Source organism: Zasmidium cellare (assembly GCF_010093935.1).
Source record: "Zasmidium cellare ATCC 36951 unplaced genomic scaffold M409scaffold_18, whole genome shotgun sequence".
In the NCBI taxonomy this organism is placed as follows: domain Eukaryota; kingdom Fungi; phylum Ascomycota; class Dothideomycetes; order Mycosphaerellales; family Mycosphaerellaceae; genus Zasmidium; species Zasmidium cellare.
Genome location: NW_022986962.1, coordinates 329,876 through 351,786, shown reverse-complemented (window position 1 = coordinate 351,786; position 21,911 = coordinate 329,876). Strand labels below are relative to the sequence as shown.

Genomic DNA, 21,911 nt, shown 5'->3' with positions numbered 1-21,911 from the left:
GTACGACCTGTGAACATGTGTATCTGGAGAGACACATTCATTCCTAAGAAAGGGAAAGAGTGATAGATCCAATGTTGCCATTTTCGCCGTTTGGATCTCCCGTGAAAAGGTTGATTGCGAAAGAGTAGGGTTGGCCAGGCTGTTGGTCACGGAAGGCGAAGAAGCCCTCGGCGATATAAGTGCAGTCGTCGTCTTGCACGTCGTGTACCGTGCCTTGGTTGAGGATTGTTCTGAAAGTGAGAGTCTCCCCCTGACTTCCGGCGGATTCAGAAGTGAAACTTGTGGAGCCGTCGCCAGCGGTTTCAGCGGCGTATTCGAAGTTGATCTCGGCCTGACTTTCCTCGTCGGCGCTGTATTCGCCACCGTTGCCCTGGGCCTCATTGACTGTCAAGTAATAACCGGTATAGGTTTGGTTGAGATCCACGATTTTGTAGACGGTGTCTCTTTTCTTGAGTGGGACGCCAAGAGCAGAGTTGATAGCTGTCAAAGCGACTGCGGCAGTGTAGAAAAAGTGCATGGTGTCTTGTCGATGGAGCGGACGATAGGCTACGAAGCAGAGTCGGTTGTAATGAGAAAACTGTTGAATGGAGTATCACTGTCAAGTAGCCATGTACTTATACCTTGAACAGTACATCGCAAGCTTGATACATCTCCGATCTTGACACTGGTTTCCTAACGCTATATCAATCAATATACCTCGTGTAGTCTTTATAAGCCATCGCAAGCTTGATATATCTCGGATCTCGACGTTACTTTCTTTACGCTACGTCAATCGATACTCCTCGCGTAGTCTTTACAAGCCCAGGTAAATGAGATCTGACGACGACGATACAATGTCATGTTACTCTCGCTAAGCATCGCAAACTACACATAGTTTTGCTGGAGTAACTCGAAGCAACAGGAAGCCTCAACCTATACCTTCTAAGGCTTCAAACCCCTATCTTTGCTTGACCTTCTCGCCGTCCCTCTTCGTTCTCTTCGATCTACTCTGAGAGGCTTTTCGCTTATATCCCTGACTCGTGCTTTACTCTAAGCCGATCGTAGTATTCCTAAACATTTTAATAGTCGCGGGAGCCTATAGCTCCCGTCAGCACAAGCGTGATGCATACGCGCACTTAGCCCATAGTCACCGCTTACCCCTGGCTTCAGCCTCTGCCCTAGCACTCCTTAGCCTTCTGACCCTATTTGCCTTTTTTGTAGGATTATGAAAGATCATTGCTTCGACTCTGGCCCCTTATAATTAGTAATTCTTCGCCGAGCCAAAGAGGAAGATCAGAGATTAGACTGCGTACAGACATCTCGTATTGTAGAGCCCTAAGCACGAAGCGGGAATACAACAAGACGAAGCTTCGAGGCAATATAAACGACTACTTCGATCGCATAGCTAAGACTTCTTAGTCTGGCATACATCGGGAGGTGGGCTAGCGAGTTATCTGTAAGCAGGCGACCCGGTTGTTTTCCTGCGGAATCTACTAGGAAGGGGTTTCGAGAGTTGACACTGATGTCAGGGTTCGGTCTCATGACGAGTAACTGTCGGCCTCAGCGTCAGGACGCGGATAACTCTTCGCAAGGATATAAGAGCGTCTTGATTGCCTTCTGAGCTGGGTCATTCGTCAGTGTAGCTCTATTGACTCTTCACCAAGCTCAATTCTCATACACCGCATTTCACCCCTGCGTCTTACATCCGACAATCATGAACGCTCTATCTCGATTTTGGCTGATCCCAGCCTTCGCCATCACCATCCTACACCATGCAACGGCGCAGAGTGCGGGTGTCCAAGTCTGGATTGACTCAAACTGCCGCGGAAACGAAGTATCAGGGGGAACTTTGGCCTATGGCCCCGGCGATTCATGCGACAATTTGGGCGGCAACTCGATCATTGTCGAAGGCTCCGGCTGCGTCACTACTCTCTGGGAAAACGCTGACTGTGGTTCGGGTAGCTCATATGTCATCCCAGACTCGTCCTGCCACAACAGTCCCTTTGGCAACCCATTCGGCTTGGTGGAAGTGAACTGTCCGTCTCCATCTTAGGCCACATCGCATTTACGGTACTGAGGTCCGAACCACTGGATGTTTGGCGCCATCACTGCGCTCTAATTGGCGATCGAGAAGACGAGCTCTTCGGAGTTACCCGCCTTACTGGCTTCAACATATAAGCATCAGGGTAGAAATGAGTGATTTCGGACGGCCGTTTCAACACATGGTCTAAATGTTGGAGTAAAGTCATTTGCTTGTCCTTGCAGCGTACTGGAGAGGGAAGTGTTGTAGATGGAAGAGTAGCGCACAGAAATTCGAAACGCTCGACACTCGTTATCATCTATGTCACGCGGTAACAATACAGCTGCGGTCGCTCTAGCTGTCTGCTTGTGTCTTAGTATCCGCTCGGCAGTACAGTCGATCTGAGTCAGGACCCTCGGTGCGCTGCCGTTGGACAATGATTCTTCAAATGCTGTCGTCGTTTCCGCCATGGCCCACGCGGACAACTGGAGCTCCTCTGGAGAGCATTGAGCCCGAAGCCGGCGCCACTGCTTCACTCAGCCTGACGAGCACCTTCTTCCAGTCTGAGAGGCAACCCCTGTGGTCTCGGCCTCCGGATGCTAGCCGAGATTCGTTGCAGACCGGTGCCTACGTCAAAATCCATTCGCAATCATTGGCGGCCCGGCCGGTCCTGAGGCCGGCGTCAACGGATGGTATTTAGGACGGGACGCAGATGCTGCCTTTACTCTGGCCAGCTCCTTCTTTCGCTTCGGACATCTTCCAGGCCTCAAGCTCTCCGTGGCACCTTGGCACACTTCCATGCTTCAGTCCGTTTCGGCCTTTGTGGGGCAGTTCCATGGTTCGTGGTCCTTCGCGCAGTAGCTACATGCTGTAGATGCCTTGCACTGGGTTCCTAGTCGTATCTTTGAGAGTTAAAGTACTGTCGCAGTGGGCATTGCCAGTCGTACCGCTTGCATCGTCTCAATTCACCTCGAAGGACAAGATTCGTGCTATTGCAATTGTAAAGGAAGGCCGTACCTCTACAGATGGTTTGGCATAAAATGGTGTTCGGGGTGATGTGCACCTGTTCACGAGATACATGTACCTGGAGAAACACGCTAGCGCCATTAGAGTTTAAAGCTGGACAGGGATGGAGCAGCAACATCAATCAAATTCAAGTCAAATATTGACGGGCTGCTTTCAAGCTCTGTTTTGGCTCAGTGATCTGCTCGACTTCACTTCCTCGCTTCGACAACATCGCAAAAGCTTTCAACGATGGCTTCACTCGTAGCGTATGGAAGCAGCGACGAGGAAGACGATATTCAACCGGAGAAGCCTGCTAAGGTAGGGCAATGCTAATAACATGGACTGGAAAGCATGGATACCTACTAACGTGAGAGACTGCCAGATAGCGAAGATTGATCGAAGTGCTGCACAGCCAAACACGACCAGTTCCGAGAGTAAGCGCTGAGCGAGATCGACTTGATGCAATACCTGACCGACTGGCAGCAGAGCCTCAAGAGACATCCAAAACCGAGACGCTTCCACATGCGAGCTCAGCGCCAGCACCAACACCGGCGAATCCAACACCAGCCTCAGCGAGCGTGGGACCAACTGCTGGTCCGTCGGCGGAACCAGCAGGCCCAAGTGCGGAAGACACAGACTCCGCTCTATTCTCGCCATACACCTACGAGCGCCAGCGATTGCGCGAGCTCACAATGCCCACCGTGCCCAACTTCGATATCCCGAATTCGCCTCCACCTCCTCCCACCAACAGCGAAGAAGCAGCAGCTTTGGCGGCCACAACCAAGAAATTCGAGCGATTCTTGGAGCTGAAGAAGCAGGGCGTACACTTCAATGAGAGGCTGCAGAACTCCACATCGCTGAGGAATCCCAGCTTGCTGCCGAAACTGATGGACTTTGCGGGGATCAGTCAGGAGGATAGCTATGCGACTAGCTTGTCGGAGGGGCTGGGCGTGGCGGTCACGTGGCCGGAGGAGTGTTATGTGGAGAGCTTGGTGCGGCGGAATGAGAGGAAGGAGAAGAAGAGGGTGGCGGAGAGGGAGAAGGTGGAGTTTGTGTCGGCGTCGAAGTCGGCGGGTTCGAGTGCGGCGGGGACGCCGGGCGGTGGTGGTGGGGAAGCGAAGAAGAGTAGATTCGACAAGAGATGAATTCAGGTGTCGTTCGAGAGGCTTTGGCTGCACCTTCCGACTTGAACGCTGTGTCGCTTCCGTGTCTGGACCGTCCGTTTGGCGTGACTTCCACACGTCTTAAGTGACGGGAGTTGCGGCCTGAAGTTCGAATCCGACATGTGAGCAGGCCCCTCACCTTCTCTCACGCAAGTCCAGTCCGCCTTCACCGTTACAACACGACAACACGACTTCACATGCACCATACCATGGCGCATCGACCGAATCCCGTTCGCCCTCTCCCTGACGGTCGATGCGTCTGGAACACGCTGCCTCAAGAAATCAAAGACTTCATCTTCGAGTTGGCCTACGTTCCCGATGGCGGCTGCACTCCAATGCACAAGTGCAGTTGGCAGCCCAGAATCTGCACCTGCAGCCACGAACACTGTCCAATCCAAGACCACACCGAGGGCGTTCTAGCGGTGAGGTGAAGCATAGCGTGGCGCCCCGTACACATCACTGACCTGAACCAGACATCCTGGGATGCAAAGGTGCCCATGGAAAGACTGATGGTAGATCGAGAGTGGTATCACGCCGCATCGAAGGTGTTCTACAGCCGCACGAACTTTGTCCTTGCACACAACATGGAATACGATTATGACCCTCATTTCGCGAACCGGCACATTGAAGGGCAGCAAATGGAGGAATTCATCTGTGACGACCGCGGCTTGCCTCGATCGTACGCCAAGCTGATCACTATAATCACTTTCGTCCTAGACTATCGGACAATATCTGCCGTCATGATGAAGATTGTCAAAATGTGCCCCTCACTCAAGCACGTGCACCTTCGCATCGCTTTTGACTACTTCGACATCGACTATATGCCGTCTGACGTCGACGATAGGATGTGGACAGAGCAAAAATTGGAGGTGCATGACCCGATGCTATTTCAGCTCCGCGGAATATCGACACTTACTGTCGAAAAGGAAGATCGTACTTATTCATGTAACTGTGAAATCTTCGCAACCAACCTCAAAAGCCTGTGCGATCTTCTGAGAGCTACCGCGTCTCAACCGCGGCCGTTGGAGTGGTCTGCCGCCAGCGTCGACAAAAGGAGTGAACATGACAGCGAAAGCACATCCACAACCTCCACTTTAGTCAGTGAAGAGCCAGGCCCAAATGTGAGCACACATGATCACAATTGCCCCTGGAACCGACTTCCACAGGAGTTGAAGGATGTCATACTCGAGATGGCATATGTGCCACAAAGCCAAGTCTGCCCACTGTCTAAAGCAAGCTGGGACGAAGAAGAGGAAGAGCGTCGTGAGCGGCGAGGAATAGATTACGAGGTACATGCCCGATACAGATCTCCTCCACCTCATGACTAACCGCCTACAGGCTCGGTGGTTCCCGGCGAAGTTGGTCGACCGGTTTCTTGTCAGCCGCGAGTGGTACCAGGCTGCATCGACAGTCTACTACAAACATGCCAACTTCTTTTTCGACACGCCAGAGAAGATGCTCGCATTTGTGGCCAAAGACGGAACGCCTTACGCATATGCAGACAGGATCGGAAAAGCAACTGTTCATCTGGACGCGAGAAGTGCAACACAGGCCTCGCTTATCACTGATGCGGCCGTAATCTGTTCTTCTCTAAGATTTCTGCAATTGGATATCTGGCGAACATTCTTCAACGACGCTGAAGACGCTGAGATCACGGATCCCCCTCTGAACGTTGCTTATCGAGAGGTCTGGAGCGCCGCAGACTTCTTTCACTACCCGTACACCAAATCTCTGCTTAGCATCCGAGGCGTTGCTCAAGTCAAGATCACCGCCTTGCTTAGCCACACTACCGATGATCACGTCCTGTGCCTCGAAGAGTCGATGCCAAAAGAGAACTCAGAGTTCATAAGATCCGACAACAACCACCTCTGCCAGAGCCTGGCTCTCTTCGAGAAGATTCTTCAGCGCGCAGCTGCCCGAGCCAGACCGGCTGACCAGTCTGATCAGTCAAGTCAAATCGCATTAAAAGTTTGGGCAGATGCTCTCTTCTTAGATCCATTGGCAATGTATCCATCGACTGCGACGAAACCAAGTGCTGTTCAGTACTTGGCTGACATGACGGTCCGAGACAGTGACATTCCCGAATGAGACTTCCTCTTTGATGACTTGTTTCATCGGCGATCCACAGCTTTCCACGAATGGGCCCTGAAGCGATGCGGCAAGTGGTGAAGCCGACGACGAGAGTATGTACCTGGCAGGTATTGGGCAGGGCGCCGGGATGGTGACTGATTGGCGGTGGACTAATGCGTGAGATCGGACTTGCGAAGCAGACTTCTGTGCTGCATATGCAGATACTTGATCCTTGCTGTCATTGAGTGTATGTGAATAGAATAATGCTACCTTACGCAGCTCTTCGTTGAGCTATTGTATCTAGGGCCCCTCGACGCAGACACTCGAAAGGGTAAAGGTCGAACTAAGGTGGCAAAAGCTGGCGAGCTCTTTTCCGAAGGCGGCATACAGTGGCCAGAAGCAGGATGGCGGCCGTTGACCGTCACGAGCGGCTCTGGCTCCGTCCTCGCATGGCCAATGCCGACGGTGAAGAGTGTGCTATCCTAAAGGAGGTAACATCTTGAAGATCGAAAGGAGCGACTGATGATTGTTGGGACTGGCTGGAGCGGATCGTCCAACTAGAATAGCGTGACGCACCCATCAACTTTAAGACGACCGCACCTCGATAGAACAACTACAAAGGCAGCATGAGTGCCCAAGACCGCCCTCTCCGTACGCCTTCCGCTTCTCTGCAGGCTCGCAATCGGCCTCCACATGTCGTCCTCGCCGGCGAAGACGACATCCGCGAAGGACAGCCCAGGCGGTTGCCAGAAACATGAATGGCTCTTCATCAACAGCACCTCGAATGCAGAGAGGCTGGCGCAGAAGAGGAAAATCCGCGCACAGGCAGCTCGAGCAAGTTCGAACGCCCGCGTCGAGACCATTCGCAGGCGCGCGGAAGATTCACAGAGTTGTCGGCAGCCTGGCCGCTGCGGGCTTCCACTCCGCCTGACCGCCGAGCCCGAACAAAAGGAGGAACCCCTACCCCGGAATGCAGTCGAGCAGCACCAGAGCCTGTTCACAAAATATCGAGGTGTGTCGTTGCGTCTTTCTTGTATTCACGGCTTCCAATGAAATGTTGACACAATTACTTTCAGACCGGGAGACTTCTGTCACGCTACATTCGCACACGCTTCTCGGTGGCTCCATCCCACTAGGACAAGCCAACGCCGCAACACTGGCAAAGTTCCTCCACCGCTTCAACGTTGGCACGTCCGTAGAACGCCCATGGGTCGAGCTAGTTCTCGCTGAAGCCACTTCCTCGACGACTCGCACTCTCACATCCACGGCGTTGATGGCCAATGCCAGCGCCCTTTGTGCCAACGACCTGCAAGCACCTGACATGCGCAGACATGCCACTAAACTGTACTTGTCCACCCTCGGACAGTTACAGTCGTCCTTGAAGAGTCCAAACTGGCGGGATTCCATGGTCATGTACACTTGTATGATCCTGACTCTGTACGAGGTGCGTCTTTTCAGCGCTGACGATCGTGTCCCGATCTGACCTGGCCTCGAGTGCATCGAATCCAATCTTCCTTCTGCCCGCCTTGCCCACGTAAAGGGCGTTGCGTATCTCATTCAGCAAAAAGGACCTCTGAGCTTTAAAAGCGGCCTCGAGCACAAGACTTTCCGATACTTCAGGATCAATATTGTACGCTTTGACATTCACCGAGACAGCAGCGTTTCTAATGATATGGCAGCTCCTGGCGTGTCTCAGCGATCGTCAGTCCTGCTTCCTGGCCGAAGAAGGATGGAAGACCATCCCTTTCTCAGGTGACTGTCCGCCCAAGACCCTTTTAGATCTTCTCCTCGATATCTTAGTAGAGATCCCAGGAGTATTGGCCGCTGGTGAAGCCATGAGAAATGGCGATCTTAGCCGATACGCTCTGATCCAAAAGGCTTTCGAGCTGACACTCTGGGTGAGACGGTTGACCTATAACCTAGAGAGGTGGAAAGAGGAAGACATATGGACCTATCCAACGATGTGCACAGCACGCAACTTGAAGAGCCTGGATCTCATCACACTATGCGAACTCGGCACCGGCCTATCTCCATACGACGTAAAACTCGCCGAGGCCCTCAACCTCTACGTCGCCGCACATCTGATCCTCGCTCGCATCGCCCAGCGCCTAGCCGAGCGAAGTTTCGTTTTCAGATCCGCCTTACATCCGCCTTACGCACTCCGCGATCTGGTCGCTGCCATTGTGCTGGTTTCTGAGAGACATGTTGCTGCCAATATCACCGATATGGTGAGCATGGTCGTCACGACGTTTCCTTTGAAGGTGGCTCAGATGACGACTGAGCTGCAGGAGCCGGAACTCCTAGAGAATGTGCGGGTGTTGTTGGATTTGGTGAATGGTCATTTTGCGAAGAGGTATAATATTAATTATGCCGTGGCGAGGGAGGGCGGGGCTTATGGTGTGTAGAAAGAGGAAATGCTTTTGGTATTGGAGGGAAGGTATGTCCGTCTATCGAAACAGCCTGATTGATCTTCTCTACTTACGCCTTTGCAGCAAATTAGTGACTTCTAGCCCAGGGCTTTTCAATCTCAAACCCCTACCCCTCCCTCATCATCGCCTCCTCCTCAAGCTGCACCTCATCATCACCACCAACACCAATCTCATCAGCCATACCCCTCTCCACCTCCAGATCCCGTCCGGGCCGCTCAAACCCACCCCTCGCATCAATCTGCAACCACAGTGGCTGCTGCATCGGCTGCCTGTTCGAATACCTCTCCCTACTTCCTCTTCCCTTCCCAAACTGCCCACCCGTCCCCGTCCTCATCAACCTAACCTCCCCCTCAAACTCCCACAACTTCTCCCCCTGACACCGCGCCACAAACCGCACCGCCGCCACACTACTCTCAAACGTCAACATCGCCGCGTTGGTCTCCATGCGCGGAATCGTCTTCATCCCGGCGGTTTTGAGGATGGTGATGGTCGCCGGGGAGGTGAGTTGGGCGAGGATTTTGGCGATTTCGGTGGTTGGGGAGATGTTTAGGAGGAGGACGGTACGGTAGAGGGGGTGAGAGTCGGGGATGCTTGGGGAGGTGAAGAGGTCGCTGATTTTGGTGGGGCCGGGGTCGATGGGTTGCGAGTAGGGGTTCCAGCGGGAGGAGTTGAGGCCGTTGGTGCGTGGTTGGCGGGGGTAGGGGTTGCGGTGGGGTGGGTAGGGGTTGTTGGTTGGGTATGCCGGCGCTGAGGGTGGTGGTTGAGGGATCGCGGCTTGTGGTTCGCCTTCCTCTGGTGATGGGTCCTCTTTGACGTCCTCGTCGCTCTTCTGCTTGGGCCGAGCTGGTGGTCCATCTCCTGTCGGCACCCATATGACCTTGCCGCTGGGTTGTGTGATCGAGAAGCCAGCCTCATCTGAAGGTGGAGAACCCGTCTCTCCGCCAGCAGGACTGACCTTGCGCACGTTCAGGATCCCACGACTGACAGAGCTCTTTGTTGGTCTGTTACGGAGAGATTTGTAGTCGAACGCTGGTGGTGGACTCTCTGCTGGGGGTAGTGGTGGCGTGTATGCGTCCGCGTGATCGATGAGAGGCTGGGTGCGGATCTGGTCCTTCTCCACGCCCTCTCTTGCAGCTGCTCGACGCTCCGGCACATGCTCCACGTCAGCAGGTGGCGATTCGTTGACGGTGGTCGCAGCTGACGGAACCGGACCACTCTCATAGTAGCCGGAGTCACCGACCTCGTCGAAACTGAGCAAGTCGGTGCGTTCGGGCTCACGCTCGTAGATTAAGCGTGACGATGGGAGGGTCCTTGGGGGCTGATATTCAACTGAGGCGCTGCTGAACCGGCCGAGGAGGTAGGTGTTGGCATGATTGGCTTGGGCAAGCTGCTCCTTGACCAGGCGTAGCTCGGTCTCGAGTTCCGCGTTGCGGTAGATCAGACGGCGGAGGTCTTGATCCATGGTGGTGGTGTCGGGTGGTGGTGGTGCTGAGTGGTGGTGTGAGAGAGAAGGGAGGAAGAGAAAGAAGAAGTGATGAAAAAGAGCAGTACTTAAAGGGGAAGGAAGGCTCGCAACGGCAAGAGCACGGACCCTGGATGTGAAGTGAGTGAGCCGCTGAATGCTTGTGATCAATGGCAGTGAGACGAGGTCATGAAGAACCGAGCATTGAGCACCATGTGATGCTCGGAAGGCGTCCGTGAACACATTTGAAGCCTGATCGACTGAACAGGTTGAAAACCGGCCACGAACGCTCTTAAAGTGTAAGATGACTTGCCCGTGAAAAACAAGCTAAATTTTCGGGCGCAGTGCTTCCTCAACACATGAGACTCATGCATGTGTATACATCTTAGCTCAGGCATTTCGCACGCTGGGTCTCTGGGATGAACAGTGGTCGCCCATTCCAAGGATCCTCGATATCCTTCTACTCATGCTCCGACGAAGAACATAGATGCTGCAGCTGCGCATGAGATCGTCCAGTGCTATTCCAAATGTCAATCATCGCGTAGAAGCGTGGTGGACTCGAGTTCGTTGACGAGATTCGAATCATATGTAGCCGAGTGTTGCAAGATGCTGTGGAGGCGACCAGCAGCCGTCAAGTTTATCTAGGGACAGCGAGCCGGCGAAGCTGCAGTCAACAGCTGAATCGCTCTGGCTGACATGTAGATTTATCGTGTCGATGTTTTGGAAACTCTTCTAGCAGGCGATATTGAAGTTGAATTTGTCAGAAGTCGCTGCATGCGAGCCGTTGTGCTGCCAGGACTTTCACGGCCGAGATGACTCTCACTCTCAGGTACTCCTTTCACGAGACCTCCGAGATTCTCTCATCATTATCACCATCTACAGAATTGGCAGAACCCGGGTCACGGCATAGCCCGTTGATCTAGAACTCATCCAGGCTGCTGCTCCCCCGAATCGAGTCCAATGGCTGGCGTAAACGCATCAACGACCACAGATACACATACTGAATCCGCAGCGTCGCCTTGCAGCTCCAGCAAAGCAATGACTCGAACAATGATCACTGCCTTGCATCCTGCAACAACGCCATAGTGTCCACTCCCCGAACAGCAGGTTTTGTCTGGCCGAGGACATGAAAGAAGAAGGAGATCGTTCATCTCGCTAGATGCGGCTCTTTGAGGACTGAAATCCTGCAATGCTGATCCTCTGAGCCTCCAAAGCTTCTCCACAACGCTTCTGTGGAGAGCTAGCAGGCATTAATGCATCTACTGCACTCAATGTGACCATTGATGACGCATTGCGAGGTATTGTGCCATGGCCAAGAAGCATTGCGCAAGGCGACGCGAGATTTTCTATGCTGACGAGCCTGCAACATAAGACGTGCGTCTGCTGCTGAACTTAGCCACTCCTCGACTCTTTCATGACTGGACCCTAGTCGACTTTCTCAGAATCCGGGAACGGTCTCCGCATCAACCATTGAATGCACCAGCATTCGGCTGCCGAGGAAACACATATCAAAGTCGTGTCCACCAGCAGGACGAGCGGGACAAGCAGGACGAGCAGTGCGGCATACTGTGGTCGCCTGTGTCAACGACTCGTAAGCCAAGTACGGGGAAGTGGACCAAACATGCCTATGAGCATTCGAGCGAAACGTGGATATGCGGCGAACGCCCAGGTATATAGAACTTTCCCAGGATCAATCAGGATCTCAGCACCACTTCCTGCCAATTGCAGCCCGCTATGGCAATATGGAGATAAAGAACAGACACACTGTCGCGGTCACGATTGAGCATCCATGGAGCTGTCTTCCACGAGGACTGAAGCCGACCATAAATTCGAAGACGAGCGTCGTGTCGACTCATCTATTACGGCTTTGCAGAATGGAGGCTGTTCCGGACTATTCACTAATCGTAAAATTGGAGCCTGCATGTTGCTCGGTTTCTCTTCGACCGCTCATGTCATGCGGCCTTCAAGCAACTCTGGGGGTTCGAACTCCAGAAGGAGTCGCGAGTTCTGTGCTCTCCCTGGTGCTCGTGGCCCTGGAAAGAGGGCCCCCGAGACGGCCATCATGGACTCTTCAAGCTGCCGGAAAAAGAAGCCAGGGAGACTGTAACTCTGATTGATCTACTACCTGGGAGCTTCTCCGTTGGCTGGTCATCCCCGCACAACTGCAGGTGCTCCACGAGCTGTCGGCCACATTGAGAGCACCGTCCACTTTGCTGAGATCGGGACAGCCAGGTTCATAACTACAAGCATCTTGACACCTCCAGGTTTCTTGCCATGCGGTAATGTCCAGGCTGAACTGGCAATGCCTTCTCAGGCCCTCGACCGAAGCCTCATGCTGGAAGCCCAGCCGCTGGCGGGGCACGACTTGCGCTGACATTCTGCCTTTCGTTCACTGGCTGCGACTACGGCCGGCATAGTCTGCAAGAGGTGAAGTTGCAAGAAAAGGAAACCATTCTTGCAGTGCCTGACCCCGCGTTGTGGAGTTGTGGAGAAGTTTAAAATTTAACCTGTCTCCGGGCCGCCTCTGCAGTATTGCTTAGCGCACATGGCTGCGGTCTCTGAGATCGATTGCAGAGTCTATCGCATCGCCTTTGAAGAGAGGACGATTATTGCCGGCTTCGTACCAAACGAGATGGTCATGCTCAAGGCATCCAGCCACGCCCAGACACTGGCCTGGGCCCCGGGCCAAACACGGCAGAGACTCCTGCATTCACACGTCGATGGCGGCATACGAGAATGCAATTTGGAAAAGCGAGCGCTGCAACTTCTTTTTGCCGACCAATGTGCAAGCCAGCTGTGTCGCCAGTACTAAAAAAGGCTTTCAAAAGCAAGAAAGCCCATACCACAAGACTGTCGAAGCTGAGCGTCCTTGCTGATTATCGAAGCCTCCCAAAAGCGACGAATGCTTGCTCTGCTCCTGTCCGATTTGGCGCAGAGATGCGTTTCGAAGCTGCCGCAGAAGTGAAACATCGCATTACCATCTTCGGTCAGCAAATGCACTTGGCCCAGAAGTGTTGCTACACTAAAGGAGCCTTGCCACAAGCCAGATTTTCAAGAGGCAACCCGTTTTCAGACTTGCTTGTAGCCTTGTAAGGCCTAGAACAGCGAAAGGGTCGAGACAATGTGAGAACACGCTTGGACGGATGGCAATATAAGGAGTCCAGCCGCTAGTAACAGTCGCCTGCTCTCACATTCATGTGAACTAGTGGCCTCACGCCCATCCAAGGTAGGCGCTGAGTTCCATGTTTTCCTCGTTTCATGCAGCACAGGGGAACTCTGCGCTACTCTCTCCCTCTCAGCTTTCCTTTCCCGTATGAATCCGTGATGAATCGCTCCGATGCAGTGGTCATGCGGCTGCGTCAATACCAAGAGGCAGAATGCCTTCTACGTTTGCTCCTGCAGCGCAGTTGCGGTGGCACTGCACCAGCGTTCTTCCTGCACCTCCACATGCATGCCACGATCCTCACCGTCGGCCACCAAATGCGGCACGCCCGTGCTTCCTTCGTCAATGTCACAACCTAAGGATCACTCTAGAATGCCAGTACACGTCGGGACAAGAGCGATCGTCTTTGGCAAGAGTTGGGATTGCAACGAATCGCCATATACGGTGGCTTCGAAAGCATCGCAAGGACCGTCAAGGGACGATACTTACAGCACCAGCTGCGAAACCCCACGAAGCCTTGGATGTGGCTCCTCGCGGCATGTATGGCGTTGCTTCTGTAAATTCTGTTCGGAGGCGTTCGCCACATACGGTCCACCCCGCCACCGTAGCCTGCTACGGCCTTCGCTCACGCAGGTCTGCATCTCGATCGCCCGTACCCATATCAAATACCCGACTTTCATAGAAGATACGATGTGGCCGGAATTGTCGATGCCGGCGATTACAGTGACTTGCCCTGCAATAAACGCCTCTGTATCCGGCAAATTCAGAAACAGGATAGCAGCTTTACTGACTTCCAGTATGGATATATGAAGCCCAATTGCGCACCTACCATAGGGCACTCCTTTCCTGGCCAGAGGATCGCAGTCTAGCAAAGAAGGTGTCACACCTAATCCTATCATCATGAAGTCGTTCATCTTTGCTGCGTTATTTGCCAGCGTCAGTGCATTCCCAACCGTGCTCCAATCCACGGGCGGTCTTGCGAAGCGCGACTACGCGAAGCCAGGTAGCACAACCTCGAGCCAGTGCAACAAATATCTCGCCATCTCCGACGCTCAAGCTCATATCTATGGCGTCAACACTGCTTCTGCCTCTCGGAACAACTGCGGTGCTGGCTTTGCTTGCAAGACTTTCAATGCCCAGGAGCAGTACGTTTCGCAGTCTGGTCCGTACGCCTAAAAATCCCCAGGCGTTAATGATGTGAGTTCTGAGACCTTGATCTGCGACGAAACGGACTAACCTTTGGCGAAGATCCGAGGCCGATGCCCAGGTCTCAATGCTGCAGCCAACCATGGATACATTCCAAGGAACGGTATCTTGAACATGGAGCAGACCAACGGCTTGTTCACCATGTTCGGCATGGGAATCGACGTTTTTCAGTTCCTTGCCGCTTACTCCATTGCCTTCGACGGAGACTTCACCACTCTGACCTGGTCCATCGGTGGTCCGCTGCCGGCGAACGCCGTCAACTCCCTCTTGGGTGTGCCCCAAGGCGATGGTTGGTCTCACAACAACTACGAGGGTGACACTTCCATCACTCGGTGCGACGCTTACACCAATGGTGGTGATGCTCATTCTTCGTCTCCGACCCGCTTCTTATACGCGTACCAGTCTGGCATGGATAACGATCGATACACTATGGACAAGTTCGCTCGTCTCTATGCTAAGAACACCCATCGATCTATCCAGCAGAATGCTCGCTACTTTGCTCCACTCTTCTCAACGACGATTGTCAGCCCTGCTGCGCACAACTTCGGTCAGTCTCAACCAAGATGATAGTAATTTGACGCATATGCTGATTACGATCTAGTCATTGCCTTCATGAGCAATCACTCGCAAGCTGAGCCAGGTGGCTACCTCACCGGCGACCACTTCAAGACCTGGTTCGCATATACCGGCAACTACCCCAACTTCAAGTGGGTGCCAGGTACTGAGCGCATGCCAAAGTAAGTTCACTAACCATCAGTCTCTTCACTGGGCGATGCTGACGCAAATAGGAACTGGTACAAGCGTCCGTTGCTCGAACCTTACAACGCAGCTGCCGTTATCGCCGACGACGTTGTCGAGTTCGCTGCGTATCCAGATACCTTCCGTTTCGGAGGAAACACCGGTGGAGTAAGCCTCTCTGAAGACAAATATATCTCTGTTCAACGTCAGAAACGCCCGCTAACTTCCCTCCCCAGGTCAACACATACACCGGCATCGATATCAACAACATCACAGGAGGCGTCTACAACTCCAAGAACCTGTTCACGGGCAACAACTTCGCCTGCTTCGTCTTCTCCAACCAGCAGCAAGCCATCCCTCAAGCCCTCAAGGGTCTCGTCAACAACGTTGCCGCCGCCACGCAGCTTATCTTCAATAACTTCCCGGCTTCCATCGGCAGCAGCCTCAAGTGCCCACAGCTTGCGCAGTATGACAACAGTATCTTTGATCCGTATGAGGGTGCTGGGGATAGCTGGATGGCGCCGAAGACTGGGCCTAAGAACTGCTAAGCGCTAGTGGCTTGGCACCATGCTTGGGGTGAATGAATGTTCTGATGCCCGTATTTTGACGGAGCATTCGGATAATGGGCATGACCTGCGATGGAAATGTGATGATGATACGATGGGGTGGACTAGTTTGTCAAGTTGCGTCAGACAATTCTTCAACTGTTCAAAGATCTTTGCCAAGCACAAGGTTTCTTCAGATATGAGGCTTCATCAAGCAATCCTGTCAACTCCTGACTTATCGACTCTGGTGCATGCTCATGCGCGTGTGCGTGGTAATGTGAATCCCCCCGACCAGTAGGTTGTCTCGTGAGATTAATAGGAGTCTAACATCTGACTCTCCTGTCAGCACAGGAGGTGACGTCTAGCGGCAGAGTCTCGGCACGAATCCGCACGCGGGCGCACGGACCTCGTCTGATTGCGTAGGAGCAGCTTGAAAGCTGGCTCTCTCCATACTCAATAACCACAACCCCATCTCCTTTACCACCACCACCCCGCTCGCCACCGCTGTAACGTCGTCACGACTCTCATTCGCTCATTTCGACCGTCCTCTCTGCCATTGGAAGCTTTGCGCGGATTCCGGCTGTGCGCCCGCCTCGGAAACACTTCAGGAGCAGCGTTGCGCCGCAGGGGACAGCGGATGAGGTTGCTTCATCTCTCTTGATCTCGCCATGGCTCCGCTCCCAATCAAGTTCACCGAGCAGCTGAACCTCACATCTGTTGGGATCCAGGTACGTCTCGCGCTGGGGCGATGAGCCTGTGGAACGGCGGCGTTTGCGCGCACAAGACCAAATGCTGACTGCCTAAATAACAGCCTGCCTCGATAGGCTTCAACACCTGCACCCTCGAATCCGACCACTTCGTCTGCGTGCGGCAAAAGGTCGACGACAATGCTCAGCCCGAAGTCATAATCATCAACCTCAAGAATGGCAACAATGTCATGCGGCGGCCCATCAAGGCCGACAGCGCCATCATGCACTGGAGCAAAGAGATCATCGCGCTCAAGGCCGGCGGCAAGACACTGCAGATCTTCGATCTCGGGCAGAAGAGTAAGATCAAGAGCTGTACGATGACAGAGGATGTGGTGTTTTGGAAGTGGTTCAGCGATAGCTCGCTTGGCCTTGTCACGGATACCAGCGTCTTCCACTGGAACATCTTCGACCCGTCACAGGTATCCCCGACGAAGGTGTTCGACCGGAATGCGAATCTCAGCGGCTGCCAAATCATCAACTATCGCGTGAGCGAAGACGAGAAGTGGATGGTCGTGGTTGGCATTTCGCAGCAGCAGGGTCGCGTTGTTGGCAGCATGCAGCTCTACTCGAAGGATCGTGGCATTAGCCAGGCCATCGAGGGTCATGCTGCTGCTTTCGGCACTTTGCGATTGGAAGATGCGCCAGCAGATACCAAGCTCTTCACGTTTGCGAACCGCTCAGCAACTGGTGCCAAGCTTCACATCGTGGAGGTCGACCACCAGGCGCCGAACCCGGTTTTCCAGAAGAAGGCTGTCGACATCTACTTCCCTGCTGAGGCGACGAACGACTTCCCAGTAGCCATGCAAGTGTCGTCAAAGTACAAGGTGATCTACCTGGTTACCAAGTACGGTTTCATCCACCTCTACGATCTCGAGACCGGCACTACGATTTTCATGAACCGAATCTCCAGCGATACGATCTTCACCACCGCAGGCGACGAAGACGGATTTGGCATTATCGGCGTGAACAGGAAGGGTCAAGTGCTCTCTGTGAGCGTGGACGAGAGCACCATCATACCATACCTGCTGCAGAACCCAGAGAATGCAGAGCTGGCATACAAGCTAGCGTCAAGAGCAGGGCTTCCAGGCGCAGACTCGTTATACCAGCAGCGATTCGACCAGCTTTTGGCGATGGGAGACTACCAACAAGCGGCCAAGACTGCCGCAAACTCTCCTCAAGGTTTCCTGCGTACGCCTCAGACGATTGAGAAGTTCAAGAACGTGCCACAACAGCAGGGACAACTCTCTGTCATTCTGCAGTACTTCGGTATGCTTCTTGACAAGGGCAAGCTCAACCAGCACGAGACTCTCGAGCTGGCTCGCCCAGTCTTGCAACAGAACCGTAAGCATTTGCTTGAGAAGTGGATGAAGGAGGGCAAGCTTGGCTGCTCTGAGCAGCTCGGTGATCTCGTCCGACTCCACGATGTTGCTCTCGCGCAATCGATCTACCAAGAGGCTGGAGCATCACAGAAGGTCATTGCCGCAATGGCAGAGTCTGGCAACTTCGAGCAGATCTTGCCATACTCTCAGTCGGCTGGGTACACCCCTGACTTCACAGCACTCCTCCAGCACATCGCGAGAGTCAACCCTGAGAAGGCTGCAGAGTTTGCTACCAGCATTGCTCGCCAGGACGCCAGCTTGATCGACATTGACCGCACTGTCGACATTTTCCAATCCCAGGGCATGATCCAGCAAGCGACCGCATTCCTGCTTGACGTTCTGTCTGCGAACCAACCTGAGCAAGGCCATCTCCAGACTCGACTACTGGAGATGAACTTGATGAACGCGCCTCAGGTTGCTGATGCCATCTTGGGTAACGAAATGTTCTCTTACTACGACAAGCCCAAGATTGCCCAGCTTTGCGAGAATGCCGGTCTCCTCACCCGCGCCCTGGAGCACTACGAAGAGCCCGCAAGCATAAAGCGCTGCATAGTGAGAACAGATCAGATTCCAGAAGAGTTCTTGATTAACTACTTCGGTCGCTTGACAGTCGATCTGGCGCTGGAGTGCTTGGACGAGATGCTCAAGGTCAACATTCGACAGAACCTCCAAGCGGTCATCAACATCGCGAAGAAGTACTCCGATCTTTTTGGCCCCACACGCATCATCGATCTTCTCGAGAAATACCGCACTGCCGAAGGTCTCTACTTCTATCTCGGTGGCATCGTCAACCTCAGCGAAGACGAGGAGGTCACATTCAAGTACATCGAAGCCGCCACCAAGATGGGCCAGCTGCAAGAGGTTGAGCGCGTCTGCCGAGAGTCGAACCACTACAACGCAGAGAAGGTCAAGAACTTCTTGAAGGAGGCCCACTTGACCGAGCAACTGCCTCTTATCATCGTCTGCGACCGATTCAACTTCGTTCACGATCTTGTGCTCTATCTCTACAAGAATCAGCAGTTCAAGTCTATCGAAGTCTACGTTCAGCGCGTGAACCCTGCCCGAACACCGGGAGTTATCGGTGGTTTGTTGGATGTCGACTGCGATGAGAACATCATCAAGGGCCTGCTCAACTCCGTCTCGCCGCAGAGCATTCCCATCGAGGAGCTCGTTTCTGAAGTCGAATCACGAAACCGGCTCAAGCTTCTGCTGCCATTCCTCGAGCAGAGTCTTGCTGCTGGCAACCAACAGCAGGCAGTCTACAATGCTCTGGCCAAGATCTACATTGACTCCAACAACGATCCTGAGAAATTCTTGAAGACGAACGACCAGTACGACACCCTCACCGTCGGAAAGTACTGCGAGAAGAGAGATCCAAATCTCGCGTTCATTGCCTACAGCAAGGGTCAAAATGACCTCGAGCTGATCAGCATCACCAATGAGAACGCCATGTTCCGTGCTCAGGCACGATACCTCATCGAGCGAGCTGACCCCGAGATCTGGTCGTACGTCCTCTCTGACAACAACATTCACCGCCGATCTCTCGTGGATCAAGTCATCTCCACGGCAGTTCCAGAGCAAACCGATCCTGAGAAGGTCTCGATCGCTGTCAAGGCCTTCATTGATGCCGACATGCCAGTTGAGCTGATCGAGCTGCTCGAGAAGATCATTCTGGAGCCATCGACGTTCAGCGACAACTCGAACTTGCAGAACTTGCTAATGCTCACTGCTGCCAAGTCAGACCGAGGACGAGTCGCAAACTACATCCAACAGCTCGACCAATACAGCCCTGACGATATTGCTCAACAGTGTATCGAGGTTGGCATGTACGAGGAGGCTTTCCTCATCTACAAGAAGGCCAACAACCACCTCGAGGCTGCCAACGTCCTTGTTGATCACGTTGTCAGCATTGACCGCGGTCAGGAGTATGCCGACCAGGTTGACCTTCCAGAGGTTTGGAGCAAGGTCGCCAAGGCACAGCTTGACGGTCTCCGTGTGACTGACTCCATCGAGTCGTACATCCGTGCCCAAGACCCATCGAACTACCTCGAGGTCATCGAGACTGCCACTCACGCTGGCAAAGATGACGACCTCATCAAGTTCCTCAAGATGGCTCGCAAGACCCTCCGCGAACCACCGGTCGACACTGCTCTCGCCTTCTGCTACGCTCGCACCAACCAGCTTCCAGAGCTCGAGGACTTCCTCCGATCCTCAAACGTCGCAAACATCGAGGAGTCCGGTGACAAGGCCTATGAAGAGGGCTACCACGAGGCCGCCAAGATCTTCTTCACCTCCATCTCGAATTGGGCCAAGCTTGCCACCACTCTCGTGCACTTGGAAGACTACCAAGCCGCTGTCGAGTGCGCGCGGAAAGCGAATAGCGTCAAGGTGTGGAAGCAGGTCAACGAGGCATGCGTGGCCAAGAAGGAGTTCCGTCTGGCACAGATTTGCGGTCTCAACTTAATTGTCCACGCCGAAGAGTTGACCGACCTTGTCAAGCAATACGAGCGCAATGGCTACTTTGACGAGCTCATCTCGCTGCTTGAGGCTGGTTTGGGTCTTGAGCGGGCTCATATGGGTAAGTCGTATCCGTTTCGTCGCGCCGAGAGCGTACGCTAACAATTTCGCAGGCATGTTCACCGAGCTTGGTATTGCGCTGACCAAATACCACCCCGACCGGGTTATGGAGCATCTTCGTATCTTCTGGGGTCGTATCAACATTCCCAAGGCCATTCGTGCCTGCGAGGAAGCACATCTCTGGCCTGAGCTTGTCTTCTTGTACGCCCACTACGACGAATACGACAACGCCGCTCTCGCGATGATGGAGCGTGCCGCCGATGCATGGGAGCACCACACTTTCAAGGAGACGATTGTCAAGGTCGCCAACTTGGAGATCTACTACCGCGCCCTGAACTTCTACTTGCAAGAGCAACCCTCGCTTCTCACGGATCTGCTGCAAGTCCTCACGCCACGTATCGACGTCAACCGTGTCGTCCGCATGTTCGAGAAGTCTGACAACATCCCGCTGATCAAGCCGTTCTTGCTCAACGTACAGTCGCAGAACAAGCGTGCTGTCAATGACGCCATCAACGACTTGCTCATCGAGGAAGAGGACTACAAGCAGCTGCGTGATAGTGTCGAGAACTTCGACAACTACGAGGCAGTTGCTCTCGCGCAGAGACTCGAGAAGCACGACCTTGTCTTCTTCCGACAGATCGCCGCCAGCATCTACCGCAAGAACAAGCGATGGGATAAGTCGATCGCGCTTTCGAAGCAGGACAAGCTGTACAAGGACGCCATCGAGACTGCTGCAATCTCGACCAAGGAGGAGGTTGTCGAGGAGCTTCTGCGCTACGTAAGTCAAGCACTTTGCCCATCATTAGTTGGATCAGATGCTAATAATCCACCAGTTCGTCGACATCGGCAGCAAGGAATGCTACGTTGGCATGCTGTACGCCTGCTACGACCTCATCCCACTGCATACTGTCATGGAGATTTCATGGCGTCACGGCCTCAACGACTTCACCATGCCTTTCATGATCAACTACATGTCGCAACAAGCGTCAGCCATCTCTGAGCTCAAGCGTGACAATGAGGAGCGCAAGGCTCGTGAAGCCTCGGAGAAGAAGGATGAGGATACCGGTCCAATCCTTGGCCAGTCGAGACTGATGCTTACGCAAGGCCCCATTCAGAACCAAGCGCCATCACCATATGGCATGGCGCAGCCTAACGGCATCATCCCTCAGCCAACAGGCTACGGCGGCATGGCCGGTGGATTCAGATAATGAGCGTCCGAGTACGATGTTGTAATGCTAGGTGTGTATCAAAGCGAGCAGATGAGAGTGTGAAAAAGCAAGGATACGGCTGGGTTGTATCTGAGCAAGGGGAGGGAAACAGCATATTCACAGCGGGCGTTTCTCAGGTCGCCGCGTTTTATGAAGTTGTTTTTGGCTTTACCTTGCCTCGCCTTGCGAATTGAGAGTGCTGCTATCTGGTTGTACAT

General features: G+C 53.6%; 10 protein-coding genes across 10 annotated transcripts; 8 read left to right on the top strand and 2 right to left on the bottom strand.

Annotated features, from left to right (window-relative positions):
- Positions 1 to 43: 43 nt before the first annotated feature.
- On the bottom strand, positions 44 to 517 carry M409DRAFT_54892 (uncharacterized protein; the record flags this gene model as incomplete). The annotated part of the gene is made up of 1 exon (XM_033812862.1): positions 44 to 517. The coding sequence occupies one exon, from the start codon at positions 515 to 517 to the stop codon at positions 44 to 46; it is 474 nt and encodes a 157-aa protein (XP_033667444.1).
- Positions 518 to 1,693: 1,176 nt separating this feature from the next.
- Positions 1,694 to 2,032, top strand: M409DRAFT_54891 (uncharacterized protein; the record flags this gene model as incomplete). Its single annotated transcript, XM_033812861.1, has 1 exon — positions 1,694 to 2,032. The coding sequence occupies one exon, from the start codon at positions 1,694 to 1,696 to the stop codon at positions 2,030 to 2,032; it is 339 nt and encodes a 112-aa protein (XP_033667443.1).
- A 1,221-nt stretch (positions 2,033 to 3,253) lies between these two features.
- Positions 3,254 to 4,149, top strand: M409DRAFT_66575 (uncharacterized protein; the record flags this gene model as incomplete). The annotated part of the gene is made up of 3 exons (XM_033816992.1): positions 3,254 to 3,322; positions 3,396 to 3,438; positions 3,539 to 4,149. The coding sequence occupies 3 exons, from the start codon at positions 3,254 to 3,256 to the stop codon at positions 4,147 to 4,149; spliced, it is 723 nt and encodes a 240-aa protein (XP_033667442.1).
- Positions 4,150 to 4,376: 227 nt separating this feature from the next.
- On the top strand, positions 4,377 to 6,255 carry M409DRAFT_23188 (uncharacterized protein; the record flags this gene model as incomplete). Its single annotated transcript, XM_033806672.1, has 3 exons — positions 4,377 to 4,589; positions 4,641 to 5,456; positions 5,506 to 6,255. 3 exons carry the CDS (start codon positions 4,377 to 4,379, stop codon positions 6,253 to 6,255), a joined length of 1,779 nt encoding a protein of 592 aa, XP_033667441.1.
- A 675-nt stretch (positions 6,256 to 6,930) lies between these two features.
- M409DRAFT_23187 (uncharacterized protein) lies at positions 6,931 to 8,642 on the top strand (the record flags this gene model as incomplete). Its single annotated transcript, XM_033806671.1, has 4 exons — positions 6,931 to 7,249; positions 7,314 to 7,681; positions 7,733 to 7,867; positions 7,917 to 8,642. 4 exons carry the CDS (start codon positions 6,931 to 6,933, stop codon positions 8,640 to 8,642), a joined length of 1,548 nt encoding a protein of 515 aa, XP_033667440.1.
- Positions 8,643 to 8,772: 130 nt separating this feature from the next.
- Positions 8,773 to 10,128, bottom strand: M409DRAFT_23186 (uncharacterized protein; the record flags this gene model as incomplete). Its single annotated transcript, XM_033806670.1, has 1 exon — positions 8,773 to 10,128. The coding sequence occupies one exon, from the start codon at positions 10,126 to 10,128 to the stop codon at positions 8,773 to 8,775; it is 1,356 nt and encodes a 451-aa protein (XP_033667439.1).
- Positions 10,129 to 11,917: 1,789 nt separating this feature from the next.
- On the top strand, positions 11,918 to 12,235 carry M409DRAFT_54886 (uncharacterized protein; the record flags this gene model as incomplete). Its single annotated transcript, XM_033812860.1, has 1 exon — positions 11,918 to 12,235. One exon carries the CDS (start codon positions 11,918 to 11,920, stop codon positions 12,233 to 12,235), a length of 318 nt encoding a protein of 105 aa, XP_033667438.1.
- Positions 12,236 to 13,505: 1,270 nt separating this feature from the next.
- Positions 13,506 to 13,973, top strand: M409DRAFT_54885 (uncharacterized protein; the record flags this gene model as incomplete). The annotated part of the gene is made up of 1 exon (XM_033812859.1): positions 13,506 to 13,973. The coding sequence occupies one exon, from the start codon at positions 13,506 to 13,508 to the stop codon at positions 13,971 to 13,973; it is 468 nt and encodes a 155-aa protein (XP_033667437.1).
- A 384-nt stretch (positions 13,974 to 14,357) lies between these two features.
- Positions 14,358 to 15,783, top strand: M409DRAFT_54884 (uncharacterized protein; the record flags this gene model as incomplete). Its single annotated transcript, XM_033812858.1, has 6 exons — positions 14,358 to 14,436; positions 14,478 to 14,488; positions 14,540 to 15,044; positions 15,099 to 15,234; positions 15,286 to 15,403; positions 15,472 to 15,783. The coding sequence occupies 6 exons, from the start codon at positions 14,358 to 14,360 to the stop codon at positions 15,781 to 15,783; spliced, it is 1,161 nt and encodes a 386-aa protein (XP_033667436.1).
- A 665-nt stretch (positions 15,784 to 16,448) lies between these two features.
- M409DRAFT_23184 (uncharacterized protein) lies at positions 16,449 to 21,693 on the top strand (the record flags this gene model as incomplete). Its single annotated transcript, XM_033806669.1, has 4 exons — positions 16,449 to 16,508; positions 16,592 to 20,486; positions 20,539 to 21,263; positions 21,319 to 21,693. The coding sequence occupies 4 exons, from the start codon at positions 16,449 to 16,451 to the stop codon at positions 21,691 to 21,693; spliced, it is 5,055 nt and encodes a 1,684-aa protein (XP_033667435.1).
- Positions 21,694 to 21,911: the final 218 nt, after the last annotated feature.